The 21684-nt window shown below is 44.3% G+C and overlaps 1 protein-coding gene across 1 annotated transcript in view; it reads left to right on the forward strand.

Annotated features, from left to right (window-relative positions):
* The window catches only part of MROH2B (maestro heat like repeat family member 2B), a 66784-nt gene extending 45678 nt beyond the window's left edge, over nucleotides 1–21106 (forward strand). The window contains exons 25-43 of the mRNA XM_044232451.1: nucleotides 913–1048; nucleotides 1143–1242; nucleotides 1333–1397; nucleotides 1506–1595; nucleotides 1976–2096; nucleotides 4291–4388; nucleotides 6350–6502; nucleotides 9214–9371; nucleotides 9883–10009; nucleotides 10581–10768; nucleotides 12227–12367; nucleotides 12978–13092; nucleotides 13733–13879; nucleotides 14116–14298; nucleotides 18130–18285; nucleotides 18604–18738; nucleotides 19363–19465; nucleotides 20487–20552; nucleotides 21000–21106. Coding sequence (XP_044088386.1) covers nucleotides 913–1048; nucleotides 1143–1242; nucleotides 1333–1397; nucleotides 1506–1595; nucleotides 1976–2096; nucleotides 4291–4388; nucleotides 6350–6502; nucleotides 9214–9371; nucleotides 9883–10009; nucleotides 10581–10768; nucleotides 12227–12367; nucleotides 12978–13092; nucleotides 13733–13879; nucleotides 14116–14298; nucleotides 18130–18285; nucleotides 18604–18738; nucleotides 19363–19465; nucleotides 20487–20552; nucleotides 21000–21106 — 2389 coding nt within the window. The remainder of the gene's footprint in view (nucleotides 1–912; nucleotides 1049–1142; nucleotides 1243–1332; nucleotides 1398–1505; nucleotides 1596–1975; nucleotides 2097–4290; nucleotides 4389–6349; nucleotides 6503–9213; nucleotides 9372–9882; nucleotides 10010–10580; nucleotides 10769–12226; nucleotides 12368–12977; nucleotides 13093–13732; nucleotides 13880–14115; nucleotides 14299–18129; nucleotides 18286–18603; nucleotides 18739–19362; nucleotides 19466–20486; nucleotides 20553–20999) is intronic.
* The last annotated feature ends 578 nt before the right edge of the window (nucleotides 21107–21684 follow it).

Raw genomic sequence — 21684 nt, forward strand, 5'->3', positions numbered from 1 at the left:
TGTTTTGTTGACTGTTTCTTTTGCTGTGCAGAAGCTTTTGATCTTGACCACAGCAACTTCTTTCAAGATATGTCTCCAAAGGCAAAAGAAACAAAAGCAAAAATGAACTTTTGGGACTTCACCATGTCATCATCTTAAATTTCTTTGCTACTTACCTTCTCAGTGCATTAGGCAGTGTGCCAGTCTCATAAATTTCTTTAGTAATTTTATAGCTGACAAGTGGTAGTGTATTGTCCTGATTTACATTTATTAAATAATACATGGGGATTTTCATGTTTATTAAACATTTGCATTTTTCCAAGTTATGTCTAGGTTTGTTCATATCCTCATGATGTTTATAGTAAATGACTGAAAGAAAGGAATAAGGAGAGGAAGGAAGGAAAAGAGGAAGGAAAGAAGGAAGGAAGGAAAGGGAGGGAGGGAAGAGAGGGAAAGAAGGGAGGAAGGAAGGAAGGAAGGAAGGGAGTGAGTGGAAGTGGAGGAAGAGTCCGGCCACTTTACTATAGGTACATTCAGTATGTGTGATGCTACTTATAACGTGAGAAATCATATGAAATTGATAAAACTGCTCCAAACTTAGAATCTCCCCCAACACGAACATACACACACACACACAAAACCCACAAGCGCTAGAAAAAACAAGTAGGTTAATGTTATCACAGATCATATAATAAAGGACTAAGTAACACAACGCTCATGATGATTGTTTATTACTCTAAAAAAATTAGAAATGAGGTGTGTTGACTACGCGCAACAGTACAGTACAGTACCTCTCCCTACTTCTGTCACCACTCCCCTCCAACATGTCGGTAAGCATATCTGACCACTCAGATATGGTTGGCAGGGAACTCTTCTGGGCTGCATTTTGTTTGTCATCTCAATACCTACCCCTCCACATTGCTCTCTTTTCAGTAAACTGAAACCTCAGCTCCCACTCAATGACCACCTAAATATTCTCGAAGAAAATATTCGCAGGCTGCTTCCCCTTCCACCTCTGGAAAAACTCAAAGATGAAGGCGAGACAGACAAGGACAAGGAGCACATCAATGTACGTAGGGGGGAGGCCTGAGGACACTCGAGAGCTACAGTGGGACTCTACCCTCCAGCCTCAGCCTGACGCTCATGCTCACATTGGATTTCAGTTCCTCTATGAACGATCCATGGATGCCCTGGGAAGGCTGCTGAGGACCATGATGTGGGATGATGTGAAAGCGGAGGACTGCCAAGAAATGTTCAATGTGAGTAGGGCCGTTGCTCAAACTGATTCCCACATTCCCTCATCTGTGCTGCAGAACAGCCCTCCAGAATCTACCTCATCCTCTTCACGGGGAGATGCCCAGCCCGACCCATTTAACCCATCCCATAGGGCCAGTCCACTTAAGAATTGTTTGTGGGAGGTGAGCACCCTATTTCAGAAGAGACAGAGAGAGCACAAGAGGCAGAAGAATAGGAATGAGTGACTATGACGAGTACTAAGGAAAGAACATTTATTCTTTGACCAACAGCTTCTCCGAATGTGGCTTGTTTCACAAAAAGATTGGGAAAGAGAAAGAGCCTTCCAGATCACTGCAAAAGTGCTGACAAATGATATCGAGGTAAGTCGACCCCTGGAATGAATAGATTTCGTCGCTTGCAAACACAGGGATCTCAAGGGTTCTGGAATCCAAAGTCCCTGCATGCTGGAGTTCTAGTCCCAGAATGGGGTGCTTCCCAGGAAAGAACATAAGAGGAAGCTCCTAACCCAGGGGGGGGGGGGGGGGAGGCGGGGCAAGCACACCAGGATTAAACTATTTGGTTGCTTTTACAAGCTCCCAGGCTCACTTTTCCAGTGCCCTTAAAAGGAAGGTTCACAATTCAATTTCATCCTAAGGACCTTTCAGGGAAAAACAAGGGACTTCACATCCAGTGTTGTTGGGACTATCCTGGGATGTCGGCAAGCCACCCCGTCACTTTGGGGGTCTCCTTTATCCTGCAGGCACCAGACGACTTTAAAATCGGCTCCCTCCTCGGCCTCCTGGCTCCTCACTCCTGTGACACCCTGCCCACCATCCGGCAAGCAGCCGCTAGCTCCACTATTGGTCTGTTCTGTATAAAAGGTGAGGGAAAGATGAGAAACCCACAAATGAATCGAAGATACCTGTTTTCTTTTGTTCCCGGTTTTACTCCTTGTCTCTCTGTGTCCCTTTCTCTCCCCAGTTCAGCCATTTCTGTGTTCCAATGCCTTAATTATGCCACAGAATTTGTCTCTCTTTTGGATCTTTTTTCTCCAACGGCTCTGTTTTTCTATTTTTAAAAATAAAGATAATGACACCAAAACATCATAAAAGTCCATTGAGATAGGTAAAACTGCTGTGATTTAAATCACTGAGCACTTGGGAGTACTAGCAATGCTTCCTCTATCGCGTGGATTTCTTCAGGAGGAAACTGCACTAGTATTACGATGCTAAGTGATTCTCAAAGTCCTCTAAGAAGGACAAACCTGTGGAGGTTTTTCCAGCTTCCAGAACAGGACCTCGTCTATTCTCCAAGTATATGTGGAGTGACAATATCAGGAAATGTAAGGAATTTTAAAACCTCAGTCTCAGGCTGAAACCGACAAATCAGGGCCTTGGTCCCAGTTAAATCAGAAGATGCTTCCCTGAAAATGGCCCTGCAGGGTGCATGTGCATTTCTGTGCAGCCAGGAACACTGGTCTAGGCTTAGTGCCATTTCACACCTGTGTTCCACTCCTCTTTCTTTTAGGGATTCAGAAGATGCTTATTAAGTTCTTTCTATGTGTCAGCCACTTCTCTGATGCTGGAAGCACAAAGATATTACAGTTCTAAAATTCACATAAGAAAAGCATATTGGGGGCACCTGGGTGGTTCAGTTGTTAAGCGTCTGCCTTCGGCTCAGATTGTGATCCTGGGGTCCTGGGATCGCAGTGGGCTCCCTGCTCAATGGGAAGCTTACTTCTGCCTCTCCCACTCCCCCTGCTTGTGTTCCCTCTCTCACTGTGTGTCTCTCTCTCAAATCAATATAATACTCTAAAAAAAAAAAAAAGTTTAAAAAAAAAAGAAAGAAAGAAAAGTATATTAACACCAAAAGGTGGGATTTGGTTGAGGGGGTGGGAGTGGTTGGTTAGTTGGTTGAAAAGAAAAGGAAAAAAAACTATTCAGCAGAGTGAAAATGGGTATGAAAGTCCTTTGGGATGTGGGAAGATAATTCATTAAGGGTATATGCTTGCACCAAGCCAGAAAATAAAAAATGAGTAAGGCCATCCTAGTAAGAAAAGAAATGTGCCAGGGAGGAACTTCAGAGGAAGAGAGGAATTTCAATTCTATTATTGCTCTACCTACTCTTCCTTTAGCATCCGTTATTTTCCTGAAACAAGCAAAATTTCCTGAAACATGCAAAATTCAGGTTCTCAAATATTCTTTGTTAATAAGAAATCCCATACTTCATTATTTATTTTAACTCTTTTCCTTGATGGATCAAATAGCATGGCAGAGGGTATGATTATTAAATACCTGTTAAATACAAGTAACTAGTGTGATGATAAATTAAATACCCATTTAAAACTCAGTTTTCAGATGAGTGAGCTGAGGGTAAGACATTTACCAGCTGCAGAAAGTAGTAGAGCAAGGCTGTGAACCCAGGTCTCTCTAACTGCCAAGTCCTTCTATGCTCTACTGGGCTGGACTGCCTTCCACAGAAGGGTTCAGGTATTAGTTTCCACGGTTACCCTCCATTCAAACAACAAAGAGAAAATTGTTACTGTTTAGGTCTGAGTTTATAAATTGGTTTCTAAAATCAGTTACAATGTTGCTGATGTTCTTGTTACAATAGTTACCTTCCCACTTCCATTCCTCCAGAAGTGGCCTACTGCTCAAGGGAACTCCCAACAGAGACAGCAGTACAGCAGAACAGTGAGAGCCTAGGCTTTGGTGCCAGGCAGACTAGGCTTCAAATTCGGACTCTCCTATTTTTAGTCTCTGGATAGCTGTAGCCAAGTGGCTTTATAGCTCTCAGCCTCAGCTTTCTTGTCTGCAAAATCAGGAGCGTCAACCTCAGATAATGTTTATGAGTAATAAACGAGATCATGGTATGCAGAGGATTCAGCCCCGTACCAGCAAGCAGAAACTGCTCATTCCGTGTTTGCTCTTGTGCCCAGCTTTTCATCAGACAGGCTTTTGTGCATTGGTTAAAAGCATCCAGCAGCTGAATTAGGGTCATATCAAAGTAGGGCCAACCTCTTTAACCCTATCAGGTCTTTGAACTCTTGCATCTGTCTCTCCTTGTGGATTTCAGGCGCCCACCCAGAGGTGGAAAGACTGCAGAGTCTGCAGGAAGGGCTGCAGTGTGATGACGTACAGGTCCAGATCAAGATTTCTTCTAAAATAGCGAAGGTAATAGATATGGAGGACTGGCCAAGGGATGGCAAGATGATTCTGGGTTGATTTCCAGATGAGTAGGCTGTGGACGCTCCACTACCAAGGAGAGCGAAGTCTAGGCATTGCTTGTTCCTGGGTCCATGTGCCCAGTCTACACCTGCTACGGATCATTTCATACTCTGAGGAAATCTATGAACCAAGCATCCATCTTGAGGATGAAGGAGGCAGTGTGGTGGAGTGGAAGGTACAAGGGCTTTGGGGTCTATCAGATGATGCTGTGTGCACTTGCTTGAAGCCCGTTCTCCTCATTTCAAAAAAAAAAAAAAAAAAGTGCATAACCTACCTCTCAGAGTTGTTCTGAGGATTGGGTCAATGAAGTCATTCATTTATTTAATCACTTATTCATTCACCTACTATGCCCTATACACCTACCATGTACCAGACTTTGTTCTAGCCTCTAAGAATAGAAAAAGACAAAAGGCCTGCCCTCAGTCATTATGACTGTGTACTTACAGAGAGAAGTGAACTGTCGTGAAGACAGAGTGTCTCTTACTAATTTATAAAAGCCCCTTCTGAACCCATGGTGTCTCTGCAAGAAGGAACATGATCAGACTTGCATTTCCAAAGGGTCATCTGGCTATTATGTTCAGACTACGATACAGGTCCAGCAAGAGTGAAATTAATGAGGTCAGTTTAGAGGAAACTACAAGAATCCAGGTGTGAGACTAGGTGGCTTAGACTAAGGAGGCAGCTGCAGAGATGATAAGAAGGTGACCAGAATAAGGGAGAGAAGTCACTTGGGGTGGGGTGGGGTGGGGTGGGGGAGAACAGAAGGCACATTATGTCAAATACCTAAGAAAGTGTCTGATGCATAGTAGGTTCTCAAAAACAAGAGCCCACCTCCTTCCTTTCTTCCTAAACCATCCTCCATCCCAATGTGAGGGGAAAACAACAACAAAAACAACACAACAAAACAAAAACAAAAAACAAAAAAAGAGATAACCATTGAGTTTGGAGCCCAGGCAAGCATTTGGTGTTACATAGAGCACATGTGGCAGTCTAGTCCTTTGATCTTGGAATCAAAATGACTCAGAAACCGGTTGAGACATGAAAAGGGATGAATTTCCTTCCAAGAACTGTTCAACCAAATATCAGTCATCAGGCCACTTAATGCAGAGGGAAGTCAGTTGTGAATAGCAATGTTTTCATACCTACAAACTCATAATCATGACCATCTCGCTTAGTGAAAGCCCCAGACGATGTCCCTGGAATTCATTCAAATGGCCAACTTTTCCCCTGCCTGTCTTTTCATTAGCACGTACGCACACACACACACACACTCATGTTCACACTCATACTCACACACTGCTATCACCCCTTCTGTAAGTTTCTTATACTTAGAGACCAAAATTGCCAAGTTTTTATTTTCCGCACCTTTTGTTGAGTCGTCTTAATTTTGAAACATGGAAAAGAAAAAGACAGAACTCATAATAATTCATACTTACATGGATATTGTGATCTGCCTAGTATTGAACATGGCACTTAGTACCTGGTGATCTATTTTCCTAAATTCTCAAGGCTTAGCTATTCTGGTAGATGCAAGACATATCTCTGTGATATATGAAATGTATGTGAAAGTAATTTATATCATATAAATTGTATTATAAACCATATACATTATTTTTCCCTTGTGGAGTACACTATAACTTCGATGTCTGGAGAAGAAATTGCCTCAGTAGTCTTGGGATACAATAAATATAAAATGATAAAATGGCAACTCTAGAAAAAAGTCTGCCTAGAGTTGCAGGGTAATGTCTGTTTGTTTTTGTATTTTCTGTAGGTTCTATGCCCTAGTCATGGGTTAGCTGTTTGGAAATTCCAGTGGTTTCTACCAATCTCCTGAAATAGTAGCAGCATGTTGAATTCGTGTATGTAGAGGTGGTTGATAACATGAATCTTTCTGGGTATATTCTCAGATTGTCAGTAAACTCATCCCAGTTGAAGAAATCCTACTGTTCCTGGAGGAAACCCTGGATGGTCTGGAGAGCCTTAACTCCGCCTGTACCCAGGCGTGTGGTATATGGATGATCACGGTCCTGAAGGAACAGGGAGCCGCTTTGGAAGAACAGGTGAACTGCCAGCCAGTTTGGCTACAGAACTGACCTCTAACACTTCTGAGATGCCATGCTGGTGGTCACTTCTCAGTTTGTCCTCCGCTGGATAACCGGCAAGAGCACGCACAGCCTTGGAGTCCTCCGCAGAGATCCAAGTTGTGTACTAACAACCCGGCTCATGTTGAGTGCCTGCCCCAATCTGTTTCAGTTGTCTCTCTAGTCTGTGACTTTAAATTTAAAAAAAAAAAAAAAAAAAAAAACACCTTGCCCAACTGTCACTCTCTGGCCAGAGACAGCAGCTCTGAACTGCTTGGGTTCTGGAAAACTGGATTGTTAGATCTTAAGGAGGATGGTGACCATGTGGATTCCCTTGGGGTTGACCACTAAGGATCAGTAGAGTTCCTAATCCCACTGCCACTCTTCAAGCTGCTCTTCCACAGAACTGTAGGGTTGGTTTTCTGGTAAGGACGGCTGTCATTGGAGAGCTGACTGGGGGAAAGTCCTCAATACTTGCTCCCAGCTGGAGAGTTAGGCAGTGTGAAGAAGACTTGAGTTCAGGAAGCTTAGTTAAAAGCTCCAAATGGAGATGCTCTTTCCTCTCTCTTGAGGTCAGAAGCAGAATTCAAGTAATTTAAAGATTAATAAAAAGGAAGAGAATCTTTAACTCAATGAAATCATCTCAAGGGGAATAGTTGAAAGTTATGGTCCCCATATCCCAGGGTCGGTCACCTTAAATTAAAGAATTCTCTAACATATGACCTTTAGAAATAATTTCTGTGTTAACTACTCTCCAATCAGTTTTTTTCAAAAACATTTATTTTTTTAAAGATTTATTTATTTCAGAGAGAGAGAAAGAGCACACAGTCGGGGGAGAGCAGAGGGAGAGAATCCCCAAGCAGACTCCCCTCTAGGCACAGAGCCCAATGTGGGGCTCGATCTCATGACCCTGACTGAGATCATGACCTGACCTGAAACCAGGAGTCAGACCCCCAACTGACTGAGCTACCCAGGAGCCCCCAGAAACATTTATTGAGTACCTACTAATGGCAGGCACTAGGCTAGGCATGAGAGAATCAAAGCCTTATAAATCTGGAATGTCGTTGTATTTGTGTGTTCAGCACAAAAAGGGAAAAATAGGGACATAAATTCTCTCCTAACATCATTGAAATGGGACTCTGTGGTAATCATACTTGCCAGATATTTGTTTAAGGAATTAATTCAGGGGAAATGTTATGTTTATCCTAAAAATGTCTATCCAAAATAAATAAGAGAAGTATCTGCTAGAAGCAAAGTTCCTTTAGCTAAGAGACTTGCTGTCCTCCACAGCTAATATCCAAATGTATAACATCATTTCCTACTGCCCGCAGATTAAATGCAAATTTGGAAGGGACACCATCAGTGTTCTCTAGGACCTGGCTTCATATTTTCTATCAAATTATCTTCTTTTATCACCCTCATTTTCTTTGCGTTTCAAACTGGACCATTCTCCTATTCCAGAAGTCTTTGCCATATTTGCTCGGTCCCACGCTCTCCTGTTATTTTGTTACATTGATTTTTTTTTTTTTAAGAGCAGTTTTAGGTTCACAGCAAAATTGAGCAGATAGCCATATACCTCCCCTCCCCACACACATGCCTCCTTCCTCACTATCAACACCCCACAAATGTAGACCATTTGTACTACATTACAAATGTAATTTGTAATACACTACAAATGTAGTCCATTTGTTACAATCAGTGAACCTACATTGACACATCATTATCACCCCAAATCCATAGTTTCTACTAAGGTTCACTGTTGGCCTTAACAAATATATCATTGCATGTATCCAGCATTGCATTAGCACACAGAATAGTTTCACTGCTCTAAAGATCTTCCACGCTTCATCTATTCTCATGCTTTTTTATTTTACATCTTTATCTGTATTCTTCTTCCTGATGAGAATGATTTTCCCCACCATCTCCCCCTTGCCTTTTTTAAATTAATTTTTTATTTTTTATTCACATATAGTGTATTATTAGCCGCAGTCCACCTTGCCTTTCGAAATTGTTGTTTATCCTTCAAGACTCAGACCAGATGTCCCTCCACAGTGACCTCAGTTACTTCTGGATTTCCCTATCAGTCCAGTGAACCTCCCGTAGATCACTGGCCATATGCTGCCTTGTGCGCAGAACTTCGGGTGTATGGCTAACGTTCTTTTTTTTTTTTTTAAGATTATTTATTTATTTGACAGACAGAGATCACAAGTAGGCAGAGAGGCAGGCAGAGAGAGAGGAGGAAGCAGGCTCCCTGCTGAGCAGAGATTCCCAATGTGGGGCTTGATCCCAGGACCCTGGGATCATGACCTGAGCCAAAGGCAGAGGCTTTAACCCACTGAGGTGCCCAGGTACCCCACTAACATTCTTTATTAGAAAACTGATTCCTTCTGAGAAAGGGTCACATCTTACTCATCTTTGGTAACTTACCCACGATGCCTAGCACAATATTTGATCTAATGCAACTTTTCACTAAATATTTACTACATCGATTTAAGAATAAATACCCAATATAGCTACAAAACCCCTGAGTAAGAGACAAGCCACGCATAGAATTGATGATTATTTTTACCTGGTTTATAATTCATCAACCGCCCATGAATAATACGCTGACTACATGTGTCCTAAGCCACTCATGTAGAGGAAAAAAACGGCAACTTCCTGTTTGATTTGTTTTTTTTTTTTTCCTTTAGCTGTTGGAGATCTTAATCATGATTTACCATCACATGCCAGTCCTTAGGCAAAAGGAGGAAAGTTTCCAGTTCATGCTGGAAGCCGTGTCTCAGATCGCCAGCTTTCACACGGAGGCAGTCGTCGCCAACCTTTTACAGAAACCTCTGCCCTTCGACAGGTAGATGCTAACTAACTGAGCTGCTCTGGTCTCCCGGGAAGGGCTAATCTGCATTGCGGAAGAATTTGTGGTTTAAGAGAAGGAAAGCAAAAACAAAGGTTGAGAACATCTCACCTAAATAATCATTTCAAAAAAACGGTGCTTGAATCACAAAGCATGCTTTTTCCAAGTGTTTTTCATATACATATCCTCATTAAATGATGAGATTTTTTTTTAATACACTATAGGAATAAATGAGTATTAGAAAATGAGTATTTCTCCTTTTTCTGGTCGCCTAGAATACACCTAGCTTAGAGGTTTCTGCTTTAACAGACATCAACAAACCTCAGTCACACACGTCCAGAATGCTGGACTGTTAAAGAGCCCATCCTTCTTATCTCTAGGCATGTTAGCATCTCCATCTGTCCCTTGAAATTTTGATTAGTCATACTGTGGTTTTAGAGGGGAACAGATGAAAATGCTCATATTCCAAAGAGTTGTTTCTTATCAGCTTCCTGCCTTATCACTCTAGGGACGCAAAGACATTGTGGAAGGCTCTGGCTGAGAACATAGCCTCCAGTGGTAAACTCTTGAGAGCCTTAACAGACAAACTTGAGAATGAATTAGAAGATGACACGGCCGGGACGGAAGCGATTTCAGTGAGTCGGACAACAACCCATCACACGCCTGGTATAGCGTCCCGCTCCGTGGTCTGTCCCCACCTGGAGCTTAGTGATTGTAGCACTAATGATACATCTTCCCCTCTCTTACCCTGATTTTAAATCAACTCCATCTTAAAATTGGACAAGGATGGCCCTAATTTTGTCTGTCCCTTCTGGAACCAAATTTCTCATCATCCCAAAGAAAATCCATGTATCTTTATTTCCAAATTTGTCTTCAAGATATCCAAAAAGCACCCTTTTGAAAGATCTCAGTGTTGGAAAAGATTTCATTTAACCTGACTGCGGCCCCCTGGAATTTGGAGCTGACCAACATGGCAGTCCTGAGAGAAAAACACATTCTGAGTTGAGAAGTTTCCAGACAAATACATCCTCTCTTCTCTCGTTATTTTTATTCTTGTTTTGCTCTTGCTTTGCTTTGTTTTTACAAGGAGTGTGGTCAACCTGGAGAGCAATCTTCTGGGGAGAAGAACAAACTTGAAGATCAGGCCAGGGAGATGTTCCGGGTTGAAAGGAACCTGTTTGACCTTGGGGTCCTCTCTCCCCTCAGGTGGCCTGTGCTATGTATGAAGTGGTATCAACAGGCACCCCCATCACCAGCTTGTACCCGGAGCTGTTCACTCTTCTCCTGAAGCTGGTCAGCTGCACACTGGGCCAGACAATGCCCATTTCCTCCTGGAGCCACAGGCGGCGAGTAATGCAGCAGGGAGAAAGGCAGCAGACCGCAGACCCCTGCAGGTACGTGGCCAGGCCGGAGGGCCCTCCCCAGCTGCCTGGGTCCCAGGCAGGGGCCAGGAGCTCTGGAAGTCAAGGCCTATATACCAGCGGCTGTGGCCTCCACTACCCAGGAGGAAACAAGGCTCCACTGACCTTGAGGCCTCTTGCTCTTCTTCCCTGAGCCGGGCCCCCGTGTTGCTGCCTAGAACCATCCCAGAACAACAAATGGCAGATCTACGTGTTTCCCTAGAGCTCTGTCTCCCTTGTTTTCTCTCATGGAGATTCTTCAAGGGAAGCCAGGATTCCATAATATCCAAGGCCACCAAGAGAAGGAGAAAAATAAAAACCAACACCACATTTTATCCAACTGAAGATGTCACCCATGGAAGGAAGCAAAATTATTTTGTGTATTATTGAAAAAGAAAGAATCCCAACCAAGCCACGAACCCATGCTTTCTTATACTTTCAACGTTTGCTATATATTTACTCAAAGAGCTCTTTTAGAGTGATTAGGTATGGATTTTTATCCTCTATTGCAAGGCTCTGTTTCCCTGTCCTGCTGCATAACTTTTTATCCTGGTGTCAAATCAACCTTTTAAAGACATTCCAAGAAGCATTGAGGCCCAGTACACATTGTTCCATTAATAGATGTCACTTCACTACAGGGACAGTAAGTTAAAGGACCATGCTCCCATCCACGCCCGTACCGTGCCTGTGCAGGCGCAGCTGACCCCAGCACGACCACCCTCCGGTCGCCGCACACCGTCCAGGGCAAGAGCCTGCCTGGTTCCAGCAGGCTATTTTAGAATCCTCAAAAGAGAGGAGTTTGGGGAGGGTGTGTGCTATGGTGAGTACTGTGAAGTGTGTAAACCTGGCGATTCACAGACCTGTTCCCCTGGGGATAAAAATACATTATATGTTTATTTAAAATTTTTTTAAAAATTAGGGCACCTGGGTGGCTCAGTGGGTTAAGCCGCTGCCTTCGGCTCAGGTCATGATCTCAGGGTCCAGGGATCGAGTCCCGCATCGGGCTCTCTGCTCAGCAGGGAACCTGCTTCCTCCTCTCTCTCTCTTTCTGCTTGCCTCTCTGCCTACTTGTGATCTCTCTCTGTCAAATAAATAAAATCTTTAAAAAAAATTTTTTAATTTTAATTAAATTTTTAAAAATTAAATTTAATTTAATTAAAAAAAAATAAAAGAGAGAGAGAAGAGTTTGCCCTTTCCACCCCTGGGGCTTTCTTTTCTCATGAGAGGTTAACGAGTGTCTGTGGCATTTTCCTTACTGGTTCAGACTGTCCCCCTGTCCCCTCTGACCCCAAATTAAAGTGTGAGATCGGGCAATGGGTTTTCCCCCTTTCACAGTGTCCCTACATCCAGGAGGGAGGGAGCCTTGTGGGGAACAGACAGAGCGAACTTAGGGACTCAACAATTCCCTGCGTGGGCTTGGCTTACTTTTATGGGGCCGACTGTCTCCTTTAGGCTCTCAACGGTGACTCTGAAGTGTGTGCAAGCCCAAGCCATGAAAGAAGGTCTCGCCAAGGAATCTGATGAGGGGGACAACTTATGGACCCTCCTAAGCAGTCCCAGGACCCACCACGTGGGAGTGTGCGCACTGGCCAGGTAATGGGCAGGCCTTCTAGAACTGGACACAAAGGAGAACACTCAGAATTGAGTAAAAATGCAGTGGAGACAGCTTCACTGGGAGCAGAGGACTCACTAAGGATTTATAGCCCAGGAGGAAAAAAGAGAGAAGAAGAAGCAGAAGGAGGTGGGAAGAGATGGTGGGAGCAGCCCAGACCCCACCACTCCCCCCCAAAATAGAGGGATGCAGCAACAGTGTTAGGAAAGCTGCACCTGAATGGGGCACTTGGATAAGCTATTTGCAATGTAAGCATTCGTGCTTTTTCATCAAACCTCCCTTTTTAGGGGGCGCCTGGATGGCTCAGTGGGTTAAGCTGCTGCCTTTGGCTCAGGCCCTGATCTCAGGGTCCTGGGACCGAGTCCCGCATCGGGCTCTCTGCTCAGCAGGGAGCCTGCTTCCCTCTCTCTCTCTCTCTACCTGCTTCTCTGTCTACTTGTGATCTCTGTCAAACAAATAAAATCTTTAAAAAAAAAAAAAAAAAAACCTCCCTTTTCAGATCATTTATTTTCCTGAGAGAGAAATAGACCCAAACTTCCTCCATTGTTTAGAAAGAAAAAAGTGCTACAGCTGGAGGCTTGCGTTTTCTAGGAGCATGGCAGTGTGGCAGCGTGGGCTCATGCTGGACATCATGGAGCAACTGTTCTCATCCCTGACCTCCTCCTCGGAGAACTACCGCATCACCGGCACAGCTTTCTTCTCTGAGGCAAGAGAGCATAGCCGCGCCCCTGCTCGGCAGGCCCTCTGGGTCCCTCAGGGTCAAGAGTTCAGTGGGAGCTTGAACCACAGAAGAGGGCCCTTCAGGAAAGCTTTGGGGGTGGAGAGATCCAGCCACTGCCAGAAATATGGTGCCCAAGCAGGGACTGAGAGAGGGATTTAAAAAAAAAAAAAAAAAAAAAGAACCCGCCCCCAACCTCTTCCATTGCTCAGGTCTGCAGAAACCAACCCTCCCAGGAGAGAGAAGCCTGGAGAATTAACTACGCCAGGGACAAAACAAAAAGTACTCAATAGGCATATTATCATCACCTCATACCCTGGCACAAAAGCTGTCCCAGCCGACCCAGAGAAGGAACACTGTCGTTAACTCCCGTTTTCCCATTTTTCCATTAGATTAGAAAACCTCTTCTTAACTAGGTATCGTGGTTCTTGTCACCACGTAGCCTTGCCCCATGGGCTGCTCACATCTAGAGAGTAGCTTCTGCAACACTTGCTGATTGACCCGGGGGCTCCCTCCTCCCCTCCATGAGTGGGTGGACCCCACTTTTTCATCGTAGTTGCGATGCACTTGTCACTGTCCTGGAGGGAGACCACTCCCTCCACTAAAGGGGCGAAGTGGTTGTTTTCAGCTCATGAAGGAGCCCATCCTTTGGAAGCACAGCAGTCTACGGGAAGTACTGATCCTCATGGACCAGAGCGCCTGGGACTCCAACGCCACGCTGAGGCAAATGGCCATCCGAGGGCTTGGTAACACAGCTTCTGGAGCCCCTCACAAGGTACAAGGAACATGGGGCCGGGGGACATTTAAGTAGAGTTTAAGATAATGATTAACCACACCTCGTGGTTACCTAGAAATTCAGTAAAAATCCTACTATATTGTTACAGTGGTGTTTCTCGGGTGGAAAAACCCGGGACCCTAACCGAATTCTAATTTCCTTGCCGGGAACCCCCTACCCTCGTCCACCTGCACTTAGAAAGGTTTTCGAGATTAAGAGACCTTATTTCAAAATAGGTGAAGAAGCATAAGCAGATAATATTAGAATCTATCATCAGAGGCCTGTACCACTTGGCCCGCACTGAAGTCGTCTGTGAAAGCTTGAAGGCTCTAAAAAAGATCCTGGAGCTGCTCACAGACCGAGACGTGAGCTTCTACTTCAAAGAGATAGTGCTGCAAACGAGAACCTTCTTTGAAGACGTAAGTGAGCCTGTTCAGGAATCTTCCCTCCCCAGAAGTGAGCGAACAGAAAGGTTCAGGTAGTATGTGTAGCGGGCAATGTCGTATCCCATCTGGATTCCTCTGCCTTCCCCTGTGTGTCCCCTGCTGCCTTCCTGGGTCTGCCTCTGCCTGAGGGTCCTCTCTGGCTGGGGAACCAGGATCCCTCTGAGCAGGGAGGAGCGGACGTGTTGGGGGAGAACCCTCAAACAATAAGAAACCCGAGCTTACGGATAAACTCCCCAGGTTCCTCCCCCGACAGAAAGATTGAGCCCCACTTGCCCATAAGAGAAATACACTCTTTAATATTCCCTTTTTGTGGCTTTCCCCTCTTCCCTTATTCCCATAGATTATGACAATACTCAACAGAGAGCAGGGCCCATATAAGGGCCTTGTCACCTCCAATGCTCTTCTCCACTTCCAAGATTCAAAGTTTCAAATGCTCGTGTGGTTCATTTAATCTGGGAGTCAGGATTACACCACAGCCTGAGGGCCAAACCCTGCCCAGAGCATCTTTTCATAAATTAAGTTTTATGCGCACAGCCATGCTCCTGGGTGACGTGTTGTCTATGGCTGCTTTCACACTTCATCTGCAGAGTTGATCAGTTGTTACAGAAACCATATGGCTCCCAAAGTCTAAATTATTTACTCTCTGGCCTTTTACAGAGAAATCTTCTGTAAAACCCTCAATCTAGTCAATAACCTAGAAATCAATTTCAAAAAAAAAAAAAAGATCCATCAGTGACTCTCGACAAAGGAAGGTCATTTTCCTTCATGCCTTCCAGAAAACTAGATTTTATTATTTATTTTTGGTTTATTCATTGTCATCAGTGTAAAAATCTATTTCCCCTCCAACTTATCTATTTTTGTGACTGAAACCTGTTTCCTTGTGTTGTGTTGCCAGAGGAGATGGAAAACTGCTGGTTTCCTCCTCTTCAACATTAAGTCTTGATTAAATTACCTTTCTACCTTCCAGTCTCCAGACTGAAAAGTCTTCATTTCCTCCATTGTTCATCATAAACCTAATTTTTCAGCTCTTTAAATATTTTACAAGCCAGCCACTGTGTTGTGTCTCCCGATGTGGCCTGCACACCACTGAATAAGACCTAAAGAAAAATTACCTCTCAGGTCTGATTTTTTTCCCATTTATCCACTCCATTTTTTTTTTTTTTTAATCTTAGCCTTTCTTCTTGACTCCTTGGCAATTTTTTCACCATGGAGGCCTCTAGATTTTAATCTGCAATATATGCCCACAGTCAATAATTCTGCAGGTGTGCATTTTTCAGTTTCCGTTATTTCATTCCCAACCTAATTGCAGCCTTTGAAAGCAGCTTTCTGCTGGTTTCCAGCTACTTTCTCGAAAGTATCAACATTCCTTTTAATTCTCATCTAGTCCTCAAAACTGCTTAGGTGGGTCCCACTCAACATAGTATCTTCTGTAAAATAACAAAGATGTTCTTTTCTTCGTTACACAGATGATTGATGGCAACAAAGGGCTGAAGTCACCCCCACAGAGCTCCCCCTCCCCCCCCCATCTGTTAGCTTCCTGGGGTTCTTGTGGATCCAGTGAAGAGAGATGGGTTGGATCTGAGCCTCCAGTAATCACCTAAGTTTTGTGGTCAAGATCATGTTTCTCAGTCTTATGCAGAAGACAAAAAAACTGAATTCTTGCCGGGCTGTTAGGCTAGAACTTTGTCATCCTTAGGAGGTATCAGTTTCATCATATTTGTATCAAAGCGAAGTTTGGTAAAAACTTAGGACTTAGTAATGACATGCTATTCATTCTCTTCTAATGCTCTCTTCCCACAAATAAATTTAACTATTCTTTATGAAACTTTGCCCCAAGAGTTTTCTATAGATTAAGCATGCAATTCTGTAATTACCAAGTTTCTCCCCCCGCCTTTCTTTCAATATTTAAGCACTTTCTTGGAATTCTCAAACATGGTGACACTTCAGTGAAATGGTAGAACAGAAAATATGGCTGCCACCCCACGCGCCTGGCCCTCTTCCATCCTGTCTCTGCACTGACCCCGAAGTCACCTTCCTGTGTGACTCCATTTTCTCAACTCGAAACAAGGACACTAAACTCTAGTATCACCACCAGAACACACAACCAGTTCGCTGATTCTTTTCTGCTTTTTCCTGTCATTCCTTGACCTATCATTAGGTCCTATCATTTGATTTCAAAAAATTTAAAAGAGTTTGAAATAAAGTAAATAGCTTTCTACCATTTTGGTGTTTTATAATTGGTTTGTCTTCTTTTTCTAAAAAGAGATCTTTACGGGCGCCTGGGTGGCTCAGTCAGTTAAATGTCTGCCTTCAGCCTCAAGTCATGATCCTGGGTTCTGGGATCAAGCTCTGTATCGGGCTCCCTACTCAGTAAAGAGCCTGCTTCTCTCTCTCTCTCTCTCTCTCTCTCTCTCTCTCTGCCAAATAAATAATCATTTTTTAAAAATAAAATAAAATAGAGACATTTCAAGGCACCTGGCTGGCTTAGTCAGTAGAGCATGCAACTCTTTGGATGTGAGATTCCTTAAAAATAAAATCTTTTCTAAATAAATAAATAAATGGGGGTGCCTGGGAGGCCCAGTTGGTTAATCATCCAGCTCTTGGTTTCAGCACAGGTCATGATCTTAGGGTCGTTGAGACTGAATTCTGAATGTGGCTTCATGCTCAACAGGAAGTCTGCTTGAGATTCACACCATTTCTCTCTCCCTTCTGCTCTGCCCCTACCCTGCTCTCAAACACTCATGCTCTTATTCACAGATAAATAAATAAATTAATTAATAGTCTTTTAAAATAAATAAATGGACCTTTTAAAAATATACCCTGGGTCGCCTGGGTGGCTCAGTAGGTTAAGCCTCTGCCTTCGGCTCAGGTCATGCTCTCAGGGTCCTGGGATCGAGTCCCACATCGGGCTCTCTGCTCGGCAGTGCTTCCCTTCCTCTCTCTCTGCCTGCCTCTCTGCCTACTTGAGATCTCTGTCTGTCAAATAAATAAATAAAATCTTTTATATATATAAAAGATTTTATATATATATAAAAGATTTTATATATATATATCAACGGAAGTAGAAATGTTTAAATGTACTAGGAATGAGGTCAGAGTATATATATATATATATATATATATATATATACACACAGGCGGCCATCTTTCTCCACCACCTCACCCTTGGGTTCTTAAAAATCACCCCTACCATCCTGGACAACAAGCAAGAAAGTTCCAGAATTTCACATAGGCCAGCTTCGGGATAGGCACTTGTTTGTTCATTCTCTGTGTCTCAGAACCAGAGCCCAAATTTCTGAGCTGCCTTTAACCCCATTGAAAAGTATTTGGGATCTTAGATAAGAGCCCTGGGCCTTAGGCAGTTTAGATTAGAAGCCCCGAATCCTAGGTCAGTGATAGGTCAGTGATGCCAGCATGCTAATTTGCATAAAATACACAATAAGCAGGAACTCTCCCCGACCTCTTGCTGCCAGTACTCCCTGTTTACCCTTCCTCTGATCTGTTTCCCTAGTAGCTACTCGAGGACAGGAACCAAGTCTCCAGCTCTAGAGCATCACTTAAACCCCAGACCCGTGGTCATTTAAACTCACAGTGGGAGCACACAGCTGCTAGGAATGGAGGACATAGAGGACATAGAGGTTCTTGGCGCACATAGAGGTTGTGACAAGAGCATACCAGCGCCTTCGTCACAGCCTCCCTTTCCTGACGTGGGACAGGGCAGGTTGGGTGATGGGTGTGAGGGGGGACTCTCTGGGAATGGCCTGTGAGGGGGGACTCACCCACGACATGCCTCTGTCACCACAGGAGCAGGATGATGTGAGACTGACTGCCATCTTCTTATTTGAGAATCTGGCATCCCTAACAGGAAGAAGGTGGAAGATATTTTTTGCGGAAGAAATAAAAAAGAGCATGATTTCATTCCTTCTCCACCTCTGGGATCCCAATCCCAAGATCGGAGCTGTAAGTGGCCTCTGCACAGACACTTTTACCTCCTCCTCCCGCCCATGGCCAACAAGCGCCAGTAAATCTGGTCTAGCTGTTCCGGAAGCCAGATATGAGGCCACCTCTCTCAACCAAACCTGAAGATTGCTTCTTCAATCCTAGGTTCTTTCTTGCCTGGTCTCTCTGTCAGAGATTGAAACTGGGAAGGTGTCAACCTTAACTTAAACCCCAAGCATCAGTGGTGCCCACTGCCCCTCTCCCACCACTAGGCGGCATCCTTCCCCTCCCGTAGAGGATGCAGCCTTATAGACGGTGACTTGGAACACTGTTTCTTAGGCTTGCCGAGATGTCCTGATCATCTGCATCCCTTTCCTGGGCCTTCAGGAACTCTATGGGGTATTAGATCATCTCCTTGATGGTCAGGATCTACCAAGGGCCAGGGATTTCTACAGGCAATTCTGCGTGAAACTGGTGAGTGTGTTGTAAATGCTGCCTGTAAACGCACAGCCCAGAATCCAGGCAAATTCCAGAAAGGCAAACAACACAGCAAGGGATCTGTGGCCACAGTCAGAGCTGGTTTGGAAGGATAGCAACAATTCTTGGTGTCCTGTCCCATTACCCTCCTCTCTTTCCCAAGTCCTGACTGGGATCTGTTCTCCAAGATTCTTGAAATACACCTGTTGATTAGTCCCACTAGGCCCAGTACTGTTCTTTTCTTTTCTCACTCTTCTTTTCTTTTTAAGATTGATATTTACTTGAGAGAGAGAGAAAGCACAAAAGGAAGGGAAAAAAGGAGGGGAGAGAGAACCTTGGACCCTGTGCTGAGTGCAGAACCTGACACGGGGCTCCATCCCTCGACCCTGATATCAGGACCTGAGCTGAAACCAAGAGTCAGTCGCTTATCCGACCCCACCCCCCAGGCGCCCCTCAGTGCTCTTCTGATAACCAGAACCATAAGACATCTTCTCGTAGAATAATTAATGGCTATGTGAGTGTTCATAGCCTTTTAGTTTCCTTTTGGAGGACCTACCAGATGCCAAATTTCATGATGGGTCAATTCCCAGTTGTTCTCTTTGTAATATGTATCTCTTTTAGGCAAAGAAAAACCAGGAAATCCTGTGGATCCTCCACACACACTCATTCACCTTCTTCAGCAGCAACTGGGAGTTGATCCGGAGCGCTGCCGTCAAACTCACAGGTGAGGGCACATCCAGGCTCCCTAGGCAGGTGAGTCTGCTCCTTCCCGTCTAGTCTTGCTTCAACGGGAAACTATTCCACCATGAACACGGGCATGACTGGGATGACAACAACCCAAAAATGCAAAAAAGGAATTCGTCTTGTGTCTTGGAATATCTTCCCACAAAGGAATCTGTGCAAATGAAAACCTGTAGCATCTTCTGACTTCCCAATACCTCCTCTCCTCCCATTAGCCCCTCCCCCTTCATGGGCCCTCCATGCCTCTTCTGGTTCCAAGTCCTCACCCCTTCTTTTGCCCAAGTCTTTGCCCCGAGCCTGCTGCCATGCCTGAATGCTTCCTTTGCATCATCCCTTAACATAAGCCATAGTAAACCTTCTAAGCTCAGTTGAAGCTGAGAGCTTCAGTAGCTACATGACGTGGAAAATGTGTTGGTGAAGAGACCAGGAGATCTTGGCTCCGCTCTGTGATTCTGGACACTTCACTTAACCTCTCTGTGTTGTCTCTTTGTCTGATCTATGAAATAAAAGAGGAACATAAGTGAATCCCTGAGGATCCTTCTATTATGAAATTCTAAATTTTATCATGACGCCTATCCCAACTTATCCAGTCTACCTTGAACAGACCTACTCTCTTGGCCACCTTTAAGACTGAGTTAAAAACCTAAGGATTTTTTATTGGATCATATGAATCATCCCTCCAGCTATATTGTAAACCTTCTGAAGTCAATGATGCTATCTTGCACACGTTTGAAACCCAGACCACAACTGGCATCCCCTGGGAGAACACCGCGTGACCTTTCCCAAGTACACGTTGGGTGAGGGACCACTTTCAGACATGGCACTCAAGGCCCAGGAGACATCACCCTGGCATTGTTCTGGGGTCACAAAAAGACTCAGAGAACTTGCTCACTCACTAGCCAGACCACTTAACTTCTGACCAGGTGCAGAGTCTGACCGAACACACTTTTCATGACTTCTTCCTCTATAATGAAATTAGTATTTTTTTCCCTTGTTGACTTTAGATGCCATTGTTCTCAATTTGACCAACCAATATGTGCAGTTATTAGACAAAGAACAACTGACCACACGTGAGTACCAACCCTAGTTTCTGATCAGCAAGTTGTTCAAGACATGTCTTTGAGAAAGAAAAGTTAATGCTGCACCAAGTTCCCTGTTAGCCCAGATACTGAAAATCCTAGTACTTCATGACTGTCTCTGATGTTCCCTAGATCCTGGAATTTCTCCCGAGAATAAAACAAGCCCCAACCCCAGCCCTTTGCAGGCATCATTCCCAACAGACTGTTGTTTTCTGATTGCCTGTAAACCTACTGATTACTAGGTCAAGATCTTCTCTCCTGCTCTTTGACTGTTAAAATAGATTCTCAGCTTGCAGAGTTAAACCCTACCCATTGGGATAGAACATAAGCCTGGGGGCCCCCAGCTCCACATAGAGCTTGATGTGGAGCCTCACACCGTGACATAGCTTGAGCCTCACCTTTCTTCGTTCACTGAACTCAGCGTTCGTCCTGTTGCAGGGCTCCAAGCACTTCGGCAAGATCCCTGCATCAGCGTCCAGAGAGCAGCCGAAGCTGCCTTGCAGACCCTCCTGAGAAGGTGTAAAGAGCTAAGCATCCTTCTGTAAACCATCAAGAAATAAACAGCTAGGCTTTTTCTACAGCTGACTCCTGTCTTCATCCTTACAATCTACAAACTTGCAGCATCTTGAGGAAAGAGATGGTGCCTAGCCTGGGGAGCTTGAAGTGATGGTATATTCCTTACCCTCCAGGGTCTCCCTGCCGACTTCCATTAGTAAAACGTAAATCCCACAAATTCACTTGAGCGATAACCTGTGATTTGTGTGGTGCCGACCACACAGCTTTGTGAAGGTTACCCCTCTATCTTGGGAAGCTTATGTCCCAGCAGATCTCCAAAAAATGACAGAAGCTGAAATAATTCTGCCATTAAGGAGAGGGCCACCGTTATTTCCACACAGAGCCCTGTCCTTTATTATCTCTGCAGCCTTGAATTACTGCCCACACTCTTCACTTTCTAAAAAGCAGTCTTATGATAAACTTTAACCTGTGTGTTCCTTCTCGGGCTGTAATTTCTGTGTTGAGACTATGTCAGGTGCTTTTTCTACAAAATACCCACACCTACATTGTATTAAATCTCATAGTTTCCTTTCTATTGTTATCCCAGAACATTCCTTCCTCTGAATGG

The sequence above is a fragment of the Neovison vison genome, chromosome 1 (assembly GCF_020171115.1).
Source record: "Neovison vison isolate M4711 chromosome 1, ASM_NN_V1, whole genome shotgun sequence".
Classification (NCBI taxonomy): domain Eukaryota; kingdom Metazoa; phylum Chordata; class Mammalia; order Carnivora; family Mustelidae; genus Neogale; species Neogale vison.